At 33.8% G+C, this 13,533-nt stretch overlaps 1 protein-coding gene across 1 annotated transcript in view; it reads right to left on the bottom strand.

The window, feature by feature from the left end:
* The window catches only part of LOC143230472 (neprilysin-2-like), an 84,886-nt gene that overhangs the window by 34,478 nt on the left and 36,875 nt on the right, over window positions 1–13,533 (bottom strand). Inside the window, exon 2 of the mRNA XM_076464103.1 lies at window positions 524–657. Coding sequence (XP_076320218.1) covers window positions 524–657 — 134 coding nt within the window. The remainder of the gene's footprint in view (window positions 1–523; window positions 658–13,533) is intronic.

Raw genomic sequence — 13,533 nt, 5'->3', positions numbered from 1 at the left:
ATCTAGGACTGAATTTCATACATAACTATGTTTACTTTTTCCCATACATTTTTGTTAAGTTAGAGAAAACAGAGGCAAAAAAATTGGAATATTAAAAACAAAGTAATTATCACTGAAAAAAAAATTTTCTAGCTGTCATTTTATGTCACTGTATTACCACTCTTGCTTCTTTAGACTCTAGCAGTAAGTGGTATTATGTTAACAAACATTTTATATCCTTATATAGTAGAAACGGTTGATAAATGTATTAAAAACTTTTATTTAAAAACACAAGAAAGTAACAATAAAGATGACCTAAGGAGGTAGAAACGTTGCTAACTATATTTTGTGTTTTAAGTAAATTTTAACACACATATAAGCCGTCTTTACTTTATATTTACTTCAAGTGGATTCCTCATTATGATGAAATTCTATCCTTTATTACATACTAAAACGTTTTAAACGTGAACACTTACCAAAGTGAATAATATTTGTAAGTTCTTAGAACCATCTACAAACACTCGATAAAAGCCAAATGACATACCTAAGTTCCTCTGATAGTCATAAGCGACCACAGCTAATGCCACAATCATGGCAAACAGTATTATGAGAGATACTGTAGTAATACTACATAATGTTCTTTCTAATGGACTGCGTTGCCTCCACCAAGATGGATTTCTGAAGAAATACAAACGAATTGATTAAAGTTTACGTAGACTTAAAATACTGCTAATTATTAGTTTCAACAAAATTATTTTTTGTAAATTTGTAACTTTCCCTATACTGAGAAAAATGCATAAATTAACAAAATGGATTATCTACTTTTTTGAAAAAGAAAGATGAATTATTATGTTGAAAAAGTGTTACAGTATGTTTACATTTTTTAAGTGTGACAAACTACGACAAAAATAAAAATAGTCATTACGAAATAGATTGAGGAAGAAACGTTAAACGATGGGGAAGTGTCAGGAGACCAGTTTCCGGTGATCAATGAACCAGAAACATCAATATAAAATATGTACTTTAATTCAGGATGAACTAAGTTTTGCACTCTTGTATTACATAACTGAAAGTTGTAATAAACGAAACGTCAGACCTTTGAGTTAATATCTGTACTAAAACTCTTATATTTGGAAGCTGGTAACACAATTACTTTTATTAAATGTATAGTTTTCTATAACCTTATTTGTGTTTATTTTCAAATTTATTGTCAATACAATAAAAAACGTTTTAGTAGTATTTCATGTATGAGTCGTTTGCACTCTTGCACCACGTCAGGTTTAAAAAATAACTTTTATACCTATAAAACAACGCCAAAATCAGAGGTTCGATTCCCTCGGTGGACTCAGCAGATAGCCCGATGTGTCTTTGCTATAAGAAAACACACACACACTTATAGCTATAAAAAAAGTAGCTTAGAAACGAAAAACAACTTTCAGCTGTCAGAATGTACTACAATAAGCTACCGCCATTTTCTCACTGTTATACTTCAATTACATGTAGTTGTAAAAAATTACTTCCTACTTACAACTAACTTAACTTCAAGAGACAGTTTTCGACACACGAACAGTTATTTTTTTTATGTGCTTAAAGCTTTTGGTGATAACCGAAGTCCTAGAACCGTATTTGTGAATTAAGAATTAACTTCAGAAATAAATCGGATTTATTTATCCCCACGTTTATATTAGAAATGTGATTTTAAGGGGCAGTAGATAAAAATTATACGAGACCATTGAATAAATATGAAGCCCACTCTAATAGTCGATTCAGCGTTTGTCACTGAATTATACCGGTTGGCCCTTGTTCAGGTTCCAGATGGACTAAAATCTTCTGTTATCGTACATGCTCAAGAATTCCTTAAGTCACAAAATCATCTATATTTAAGTGGATGTCGAATCATAAAGCGCTACAATGGGCATTTTCATTCAGTGTGGTATGAATGCATTCACACTTTGCGTATTTTTTTTATAAAGCTTAAATAAAAACGAATACTTTGACTGTGTTATGCAATCAAATGATTATTATTATTTTGCAACGAGGATATTGTAACATTAATTTTGTAATCGCAGGTTTGGTGGAACACGTCTATGTTCGTCCGTTCCAATTTATGGGGTGACTTCTGATGGTACTATATAGAACTATCTACCCTTGGTAAAATTCTATGGAGCTATCCGCCCTCTTCCAGTACACTGTAAAACTGAACATTTAACGTACCTTGTTCACAAAAAATGTAACATTGTGAACCGTAATAATTTGCGTCCCCTAAAGGAACAACCGTAAGACTACAGTTTTACAAGGATAAAATCCGTGATTCGATCCCCACAGTGCATACTGCAGATAATCCAACATCGCTTTGTTCTAACATAAACAAACCTTGCAGTTCACATGCCAGGCTGTGAATCGAATGTTCTGTGATTCGTGCTTAATTCTTTACAAAACAAAAATCACTATTCGTATTTTAGAGCGGCACACGTGTAATAAAAGTGACAGTAAAATCCCACTATTATATGAAAATAACAAATCAGTTAGCTGTAGGTGGTCTTGACAAGCTGCCTTCCCTCCAATTTATCACTTCGAAAACCCTCGAATAGTTTTGTGCAAAAATTATTAAAAAATTATGTCTATTGGATTCCTGGCCCAGTACAGTCTTTAGTTAGTGAACCTTAAATGCTAGAAACAGTAAAAATTATATTTTGATATTTTATTCATATTCTATACGTAAAATTTCACATACAATATCATCAGAATTACTTATTCCTACAGAAGTAAGCAGATAAAAATTGGCTGTTTATTAACATCCCCAGAAGAGAAAATTATTGTGTTGTTTACGATAAACATGTATTGCATCGTAAGTTGACACTTTTTCTCTTGGCAGAAATAAGTAACTTTGCAGTTCTATTGGTATACAAATGCACGTACTTTTAACTTTTTTACATATCTTTATTCAACATCTGATTACTTAGTTTACATGCTTAAAACAAATGATCCCACCAACATATGTTTTGATCGTCCAATCTTTCATTCTCATTTCAAATATAATTTTTTTACTGTGCTTCATTATTTCTATAGTTTCTCTAATATATTTTTAACATTTTTCCCCATGGATAACGTGACCAGTTTAACATGTATGCTCATCTAGGGTAGAATTTTCACTTTGGTTTTTAACAATACTTTAAAGTTCACTTATTCTGAATTTTAAATTTCATTCACTTTCAATATGATAGACAGCGCGTATAAATACACTTACAGCAGGGTGATGTTATGATCAGCCAGTCATGAATCATCAAAAATTTATTAAACTATAGAAGAATTAGTGAACTGTTAGCTAGAAGTCTTTGATTCATCTTATGTTTCCAGAATTTCTTCCAGCTCATAGATTTTCTCTCACAAAATTTAACGTTATATATTATCCTTCAATAATTTCTCTGTGTTCAAGTCCTGGCCCTGCAGTCAATTATCAGATCTTTCGCGTACAATTTAATACCAAGTTTAATCGGTTGAGTAAATCAGATGAAGTTTGCTATACGTGTAATTAAGCTCTTACAAACATAACATATAATTTTGAGCGGCTCAAACGTTTTGTTTATAACTCGAAACATGGATACTGTAGTGAAATTATATATAATGTATAAAATTGACCACAATAATAATGCAGAGCTGGTATCACGTCTGAAACACTTGAAGGATAAAATAAAGTTTATTAAGAACTAATTAAAAGTCAGAAACACATCGTTCAATTCTAACTTTAGAAGTGCCCTCTGGTATTGTTACCCAGTGCCACAACTGTATGTCTGCGGACTTACAACTCTAGAAATCATGTTTCGATACACTTGGTGGGCAGAGTACAGATAACCCATTGTGTAGCTTTGTGCTTAATTACAAACTAACCCTCTGGTATTACTCTACATTACAGAACTTTCTGGTTATTTTCAAACACGTCACTCTATGAATAAAAACATCTGTTTTAGCAATTGGCCATACTGTTAGTTACACATCATTTATTCCCCTCATAGATCATCTTTTCTGTAGCTAAAAAGGCACACTTTGAAACTATACATTCACTGGGAGCATTCTTTGGAATTACATGCCCATAACATCAACGGGTACGTGACCTCTCACTGGGCACCAGCTTTTCAGTCACGCTCTCAGGTGTCTGCATCCTTTGGTTTAAAGTTAAACCCTTTTATTACTAATTTTTAAGTGTTTTGAAATAATTTTAAAAAATAACAAGGAAAAATGCATTATAGGAAAATGACATGCTATAACAAGATTCATACAAAATTTGTTGACGTACATTAAGAATTTCGTATTTAATTGACTACTTGTGTAGTAACATCATAATCCAAATATACGTTAACCCGTTTGAACTATCAAATGATTTGATTATCATTTGAATATGTCATTTATTAAGAAGTGTATCCAAAACAAAATATAGTTGCCTTTCTTACAAGCTTAGATGATACAAAACCAAGTGTTACAAATCATAACGTGATTAAGCACCAGAGTGTACATAAGTTTATGGCCAATAAACTTGTTAGTGCTCAGTGTTTATACAAGATATGATCTTGCATGTTACAAAGCCAATTAGTATAAAGTAAATGTGTATTTCTAATGAATTATTTTAATATCTTCATACAGTCTTTTAAAAATCTATGTTGGACTAAATGGAAATAAATCATGGATTGGATATGGCCTCTATGTGGAAGTTGATTATACAATTTCCAACTCAACGTGACTTGTGTTGACATGCTGGCCACTTGACAAAAATACTAGGTTGGGCATTCCTTTTTTCCCCCATAACAGCATTGGTGCAATTTGGCATAAAATACACAAGGCACTGGAAATTGTCCTGAGGGAGTTTATTTAGTCGTTAATATTGTATGCAATTCATGAAGCAAGATAGGCATAGAATAGTAATGACAACTCTATATTTCAAGCTTGTCACAAATATGCAATTAGATTGAGAATTGGGTAATGTGTTAGTCGTATGAGAGATCTTTAGTTTTCCTCATGTTTCTCGCACCACGCCCACAGTAGAGAATGGAGGCATTGTCTTAGAACTAGGTCTCTCATACTCAGGGTAGACATGAAGTATTATTAAATACTCTTGTTTTGAAGTTATGCTTGGACAATTTCCTAAAGGAACCAAATGGCTCTGGGTGTGTTAGGAAGACATTTTAAGAGGTCTGGGCACTTGGAACAACATGAGAAGATAAGCTGTTCTTATGGCTGTTTCCAAATCCGTCTTCTGCCATACTTACACTGTTAAATTATGGACAGCTAGCGCAGATACTCCTCGTGGAGCTTTGCACGAAATTCAAAATCAATCAAACAAATCAGAAATCCAGTGATAGGCAAAAATTCAGAAATAGGAAGACATAATAAAACAGTAATAAGTGTCGTTAGCCTACTCTATAACAATGCCACTAAAGTCATTGAAGGCCTTCTTCAGGTCATACCATTCGAATCTTGTATTAATGCGCATTATACACTAAAATGACAATTGCTGAAGTGTAGAAAATAACAAATGAAATATTTTAGGTAGAAATAATAATATTCCCACAACAATAATAGGCATAATTACAAACGAGGTAAAAATTCCAGCAGTATATGAAATGGTAGAAAACAATCAATAACTGTGTCAAAAGTAGTACAAAGTGTTTAGATATGTCAACATGGCGGCTTAACTGCGGGTATCATTTGATGTTGTTGATCTGCCTGCAAGAAATCTCTGCCCAAATGATTCTGTATTATCCAGCTTCTGACATATTTTCTAATCTGCATGGAACCTGGTGAAACACTTCATAGAGTAGAACACGTTAAACTGATTCTTAACGTATCCAGAAGCAGACGTGTTCTATAGGAGGATCTAGGAATTTTCAAAGTTATAATGACCTCCAAAAAGTTTGACCTTGCAACTCAATCTTTGCTATGATAAGAGCACATTCAACTATTGTTCTTGAGAAGCAGTTTTGATTATCTTTTGTTTAATATGGTTCATCTGTCATTGCCTACACTTTTACCTATTGGCATTTGGAGTTCATTATGCGTATTAATAATGTTCCGAAGCACGTAACCTTGAAGTTGACCTGCAATACCTTCACCGATATTGTTATAAGGTAAGCCTGTAACGCTTCATTCCACACCACTCATAATTAGTTTCCAAAACCTCTTCAGTTCTGAATTACTTACTTTTCAGTGAACTTCTGAACTACTTTCTGTATTAATATGGAACATTAGAGACATTTTATTTCATTCTGCTAAAATAAGTATGCAGTACAGATCTTTTAGCCTTTAGTAAGGAACTAAATGAGAAAGTTATGTTCACACCTAAAGTACTGTTTATCATTTTTAGAGAAAATAATATTTATTATTTGTATTATGACGTTTCCAGAGTAAGCAAAGTTTGTTGTTATTATTACTAATTATATTTATAACGCAGACAAGATCTATCATTGGTATTACTAGTAACTTTTATAAAGCAGATAAGACCTATTCGTAATAGCTACGTCTATGGACGTTAATAGGACTACTTATATTGATTTGTTTTCTTGTTATTTCTACAAAATATTTAATTACGAATACCGTAAAATACGATGATTTTTTAATATTTTACTCTAAAATTCACTTTAGAATTTTACAGAAAATGGAATGATACCGTTAACAAACAGGAAGATTTAAGAAGATAAATAATGAACATATAAAACACGTGATAAAACACGGCATGATGCCAGCCGAAAGGTTGGCAAGTCTTCATATTGAAGCTTTATCCTTGATATATTTATCATACCCTTTTCTATGTTGCGTACCACATTTACACTGTTCGCTGCTTGTTTTACTAATAATTATATAGTTGTGTCAGCCTTCAACAACATGCAATATAACGCGAAACCATTAAAACTAGACTTTTGACCTCTGGAATTCCGAAGTATTATAGCAACTTAGCTACACACAATGTTGTAGTGTCAGACAATATTTCTCAGCCTGTAAAGCAGAATAAGTTATCACAATTAGTGTGTTTCCACTTCCTTGTTCTGTTTATGGAAGAGAAATAGTTATATTTATGACTATCCATTGCATCATAACCAATACTTCCAAGTAACAGCTTTTCAAGGCATATCTGGATATTTCTTTAAGCAACAGACACATGGAACAGTTTTGACACTATGAGTTCTTTAGTAACACTAACTATTAACAATAATTGAAGAGACTACGAGCACTTTGTCTTGCATGACGAAACATCACTGATTCACGACATCAAAATTATGGATTAATCTGTTAAAACAGGACAACAGCGTAAGTTCAAACCTAGGCAAATATTTGTTTTTACTCTGCTCAACTCTGCTTCCATCAGTTGTGAGTTTGCGATAACACCAAAGATTATATATATAAAAAACGTATGGTATAGGTAAAGAAAGCATTATGTAGAGGAGCTAACAACGTTTCGATCCAATGTAACTATGTTCTAAAACAAACAAATAAATATTAGTTTTTTTAGTTTTACGCAAAGCTACTCAAAGGCTATCTGCACAAGCCGTTCCTAATTTAGCAGTGTAAGACAAGAGGGAATGCAGCTAGTCATCACCACCGACCGCCAACTCTTGAGCTACTCTTTTACCACCGAATAGTGGGATTCACCGTCACGTTATAACGCCTCCACGGCTGGAAGGGCTAGCATGTTTGATGTGACGGGGATTCGAATTCGCGACCCTCAAATTACGAGTCGAACTCCTTAACCCACCTGGCCATGCCGGTTCTATAAATATTAATGATAATATTACTTTTACTTACGAAGAGTTATTTTAGTTATTTTTGTATATTCTAATTATAAAACATGCAAATAGAATGATACAAACGGTTAAGTACTTTATACCAAAATTGCTTCGAATATGTAATTTAACGAATTACACGATATCCTTGGCTGATATAAAGTGACGGTAATTTTCATTTTGAAATTTTTATGTTTTGTAGATTGTTTAATGCTACCAAAATTAAATCCTGGTGATTCAATGATAAGTTTATGGAATTATATTGAATAAAACTCGGGGTTCGATTCCGAGTGTCTGGCACAGCTGATAGCCCAATGTGACTTTAGTTGACTAACAAACACCCAAACGCCACCAAAATTTAATCGCGTTTGTAAAGAGTATGTATAGCAGCTATTTCTAATGCAAAGTATTCATACACTCGGAATATCAAAATGTGTTCCTTTTGAGAATTTAGGATTTCCAAGATGGTTATATCTCTTGTACTTAATGCTCTTTGAAAACAAAGGAATATATATCAACTTGCGATGTCAAGACTAACCAGAAACAGACTTGCAACAAGTCATAATCAAGTTAATGCAGTATCTTGTAATAGGTTAAAAATCCATTAATAGAAAGGTCAGTGTAAATAGCCGTACTCGTGTTGAATGCAACATAATCAAGATGGTTTTCAATTTAGAAAAGTGGTACACGTTGCTTTCAGTCAGTTGGAAAATAAAACGGGTATGCGTGCTATTCGACGTGGAAACATACCGGTCAAGTCGCTAAATATAACACCTATATATATCTGTGTACATTTGGACTGTTTAAAAAGGTGCTGGGAAACCGTCGTCCTTGTGCACTAGATGACCTATGAAAAACAAGCATAAGAAGTAGTGGTCTTTTGACATGAAAATCTCACAACAGAGCCTTTTATAATGGAAACCACTCTGCAGGAAATGATCCGAAATTCGTGATTATTCGAAACTGAACACTTACGGGGCTTGTGGACCTAAAATAAGTATAAAAATACCAACCTAACAGTCTCTCTTGAGTCGATGAAAATGTTCAACTTTATCATCAAACGTATATTTCCATACTTTTTTCATAAAACCATAGTCGTGTTTTCGTCTCGTGAAAGTATCTTCTCCACTTCAGTCTTACAGATGAAGGCCCTAGGATTATGGGAAGTATTTGGCCAATTTTTAAAGAATATACTAAATCTCCATGACGAATGGAATTAAGAGGATGTCCCTGTAGCATGGAATTGACATAATCGATCCAAGTGAAGTGTGATGACTATTAAAATGCCAATGGAGAAAAACCTTACCTTTTCATTAGTATTAAAATAGTAATTTTAAGTTACATTATTTTTTGTGTTCATCTAGTTTGAAATAAGGATAATTTACATTTCAAGGGTGATATAATCAGAAACTTTTGTTTTCAATTAAAGAGTTTTTGTTTGTTTTTTTGAATTTCGCACAAAGTTACTCGAGGGCTATCTCTGCTAGCCGTCCCTAATTTAGCAGTGTAAGACTAGAGGGAAGGCAGCTAATCACCACTACCTATCGCCAACTCTTGGGCTACTCTTTTACCAACGAATAGTGGGATTGGCTGTCACGTTATAACGCCCCCACCGCTGAAAGGGCGAGCATGTTTGGCGCGACGGGGATGCGAACCCGCGACCCTCAGATTACGAGTCGCACGCCTTAACACGCTTGGCTATGCAGGGCCTAAATTTTTTTTATTAATGTTACACATACAGGCACATACGTGTTTGTAATTGTCTCTCCATAAAATATCCACATCTGCAACTGATAATATGTAATTCACACGCTTACGTCTATTTATGTGGGTCGGTTAAACCTAATAAAGACCAGTTAAAATTTTTGTGAAGAACTGATCAGAAATTTAAATAATTTCTTACCCGAACTGCCATGGACTGTAATGATGAGTTAACGTTACAAAATAGTTTCAATGTGACGTACAACAAATATTCATTATAAAGCAACATTGGTATTTAATCTTACAACAAATCACTCTCGTCATATTAATGAGGTCACGTAATAGGATGTTTTTTGAGGATCGGATTTCGAAATGTATTATTAAAATAAAGTTTAATTTGAATTTGCATAGTGGTAAGAGAATACAGAAAATCTGGAATAGATGAACTGATAAAGTAATCAGGAAAACGAGGAGTTTAGAAATAGGAAAACATACAAATTTAAGTAATAGTTTCACAGATAAGACTGACAAGTTTAACACGTTAAGATCAAGTGCAATCTTAACCGCTGTTATTCTAATATTAAGAATAAAAGTTCTTGGTCCTAGTTGAACTACTTAAAATTGATAAGATTGGAAAACTAGTGATGATAAATATTGTTATGAAATTCCAGATTATGAATTATTTAATAGTCATAGAAAATTTTAAGGAAATGATGGGGCGTTTATTGTTTTTTTTTATAAAACAGATAAACTGCAACCTATTAGGATTGAAGACTTGTTAGTCAAGAAGTTGGATCTGTATGAAAGGTAGAAATATTTAATTGGCCATTTTTATAGGCCGCTTGTCAAAAAAAATTATTTTAATGAAAACAGCGTAGTTAGATCAGGCTTGCAACGAATAAGGATACTGGTGTAATTATGAGAGACTTTAATTGCAGACACTATGAAATAACTTTATCGAAGTGGTGGCTCGGCATGGCCAGGAGATTAAGGCACTCGACTCGTAATCTGAGGTTCGCGAGTTCGAATCCCCGTCGCACCAAACATGCTCGCCCTTTCAGCCGTGCGGGCGTTATAATGTGACGGTCAATCCCACTATTCGCTGGTAAAAGAGTAGCCCGAGAGTTGGCGGGGGGTGATGACTAGCTGCCTTCCCTCTAGTCTTACACTACTAAATTAGGGACGGCTAGTGCAGATAGCCCTAGTGTAGCTTTTTGCGAAATTCAAAAACAAACACACAATACTCGAAGTGGTTAAGGACGGTTTCCTACACCAAGTAGTTCAAGAGTCAACCAGGAGGATACCGTTTTAAATTTAATGTTAACGCATTATGAGCTGAAATGATTGCTTGAGGGGTTGATTGGAAAGGATTAATTATTTATTATTGTGTTTAACTGTTTAGGCACTTGCTGAAATACAAATAAATGAAAATGTATTTCTTTATTTTCAGATAGTATATTTTGAGGCCATTACACCAGACAATTAAAAGGATAACAGAGAAGATGAAACTTAATTTGTTTACTAAGTATATAAAGAAGAAAATCAGAGATAAATGCCATATAACAAGTTTAATGTTACAGATAAGTTGGAAGATTAACATAATAACAGGAAAGCTAGAAATCTGGTTAAAAAATATATTAAAGAAACGAAAAGGGCTTGTTAAAAAAAAAGGCTGATAATGTTGAAACTAACAGCAGAAATTTTAAGCATGTTAACACGTTAACATGTGGATTGTACACTAAAATAATTCCGAAGACTATACAATTTCTAAACTTTAAATTCTTTCTTTTCTTTCGTTCTTGCAAGTGTAGGTCTAGCATTAGCAATTTTCATAACCCATAGAATTTTATGAGAAAAAAATGTTGGTCTTGAATCTATTACTTCCTTGTTAAGTAAGAAAGTTGAGAAATTAAAAGTAAATAAAGCAGTAAAGAGTTTACCAGAGGCTTTCAAAAGTCGTATAATAAACATGTGAGCCTCCTCTTTCTTTTTCGTTTTTGGTAAGAAGTCAGTAGACGGTGAGCAAGTACTCCAAAGGCAGTAAAGAAGCTTTGCTCTGGTGACATATTGATGTAAACATCCACATCTCAACATCATGAACTCCTCTTGCATTCAAAGGCAATTGGGAATATACTTTACACCTCATGCTACTTTTGATTTATCACGAGGAGTTATTGTTGAGAGGGATTTGAAAAACATCCCCGAGTTGGAGATTCTTGCTGGTTTATCTACTCAAGGAGTTTCTGCAGTGAGGCGTATATCCACTCACAAAGATGGAATTATGGTGCCGACCAATGTCCTCATTCTTACATTTACATCAAGACAGGTTATCCTAATTGCAAGGTACGGCCATACATTCCAAACCCTCTCAGATGTTTCCAGTGTAAGCGGTTCGGTCACTCGAAAACATCAATTATGTCGTGGTTTCTTGACATGTGGTCATTGCTGTGTCATGGATCACGATGCCTATGAGTGTGAAATGGACCCTAATTGCGTCAATTGCAATTGCTCTCACCCGTCTCACTTTCAATCTGTCCCTAAATGGTTAAAAGAAAAAGAGGTGCAGTGTTTGAAAACGATTTAAGACATTACTTACCCTGAGACTCGATAGTTGCTGTCCACCACTTCAACTCGGACATATGCTGCTGCACTTCGTTCCACTACTACAGTGGGAGTGCAGACAGATCTCTCTGTACCTCCAAAAGAATCGTTCTCAAACCAAATGAAAAGTCTTTTGATCTTCGTGGTTAAAAAAGTTAATGAAATCAACTTCAACACCCATCTCTGACCTTAACATACATTCCAGCAAACCCCAAGATACTCTTACTTTGGTTCCAGATACGTGCATTTCCTCGGGTACACCTTCTTCTCCCACCCCAATATGCAAAACGATGAATCGTTCACGTCCTTAGTTGCTGGAATCTTCTTCCAAAAACAAAGGCCTGCCCAATAGACCTAGGGCAGGATCGATGGAGGTCTACAGACCTTCCTCAAATAAAGAAAAAAGACGTGGTCGTAAACAGAAGGGCTCTCCTACGAACTACTCATCTACTTTTCAAATCCATATTTGTGTTACCATGATTATAAGTTTCTGTAACTATTGTAACTCTTGACACATTCAATGATAACAGAAGAGCTAGTCTTTAGTTTTTATTACACTATCAAAAACACTTTTCCAACTTCTCTCGAATAACAAAAAATAAATAAGTTATAAAACCTCTTAGGTAACCCTGTACTTTTCTGCTCAATATTAAATTTATGCAGATTAACTATTTTTGCCAAAAGATGAAGCTTTACCTTAGTGATGCAAAATTTTTCTTCCATTTGTAATGTTATAGTCTGTGACTTTACGTTGTAACTTTAGTAGTGTTGGATAGAAAGATACCATTATATATTATTGAAATTATATCCCTCAATGGTCACTTAATCGTTCACAGCTACCTACTAAATGTTTCGTGTATTTATGTAGTCACCACTCTTGTAATGCTTATTATATCGTCACTTTAAATTTAATGATTTTACCATGTTTTGGCATATTTATGTATAAATATGTACATTGATACAAACAAGCCGTAGGCTTCTTTAGTTTACGTTTCCTCCATCAGGGATTAGCATACAAGTTTATTTCAGAAATGGAGTTATATTATGTTCTCGTGTTCCACTTACTTTATTTTCTCTAGCATCTCCATAGTAAATTATACATACTAGCATATCCTTTCAAAAATTAATCAAATTAAATTAAAATACACTATATTCTGCTTTTTGTTAAACGTTAGTTTCAACTAATATCATCGGGTAAAGTGTTTAATATACATATAGAGCTTTATTCTTTTCACATATTTGTGATATATATTTTCAGCTTACGTTATTTTGGAGTTTTAGCCTTTTATATGGATATAAAACTGACCTCAATCTCCTGGGGGCTCAATCTCGTAAGATATCATTGGGAATACGATCGCACTGTCGTTAATAGCAAGGTACTCAACTCATTAATCAATGCATTCTAATCATCATAAAGTTTTTTATTATGACACCGTATATTTCTAGATACATCCGTATACTGAGTTAGCTATATTTGATAGTG

The sequence above is a fragment of the Tachypleus tridentatus genome, chromosome 10, assembly GCF_004210375.1.
Source record: "Tachypleus tridentatus isolate NWPU-2018 chromosome 10, ASM421037v1, whole genome shotgun sequence".
Lineage (NCBI taxonomy): Eukaryota > Metazoa > Arthropoda > Merostomata > Xiphosura > Limulidae > Tachypleus > Tachypleus tridentatus.
The sequence above is the reverse complement of the archived record's forward strand: the minus strand, read 5'-3'. Positions and strand labels throughout refer to the sequence as shown.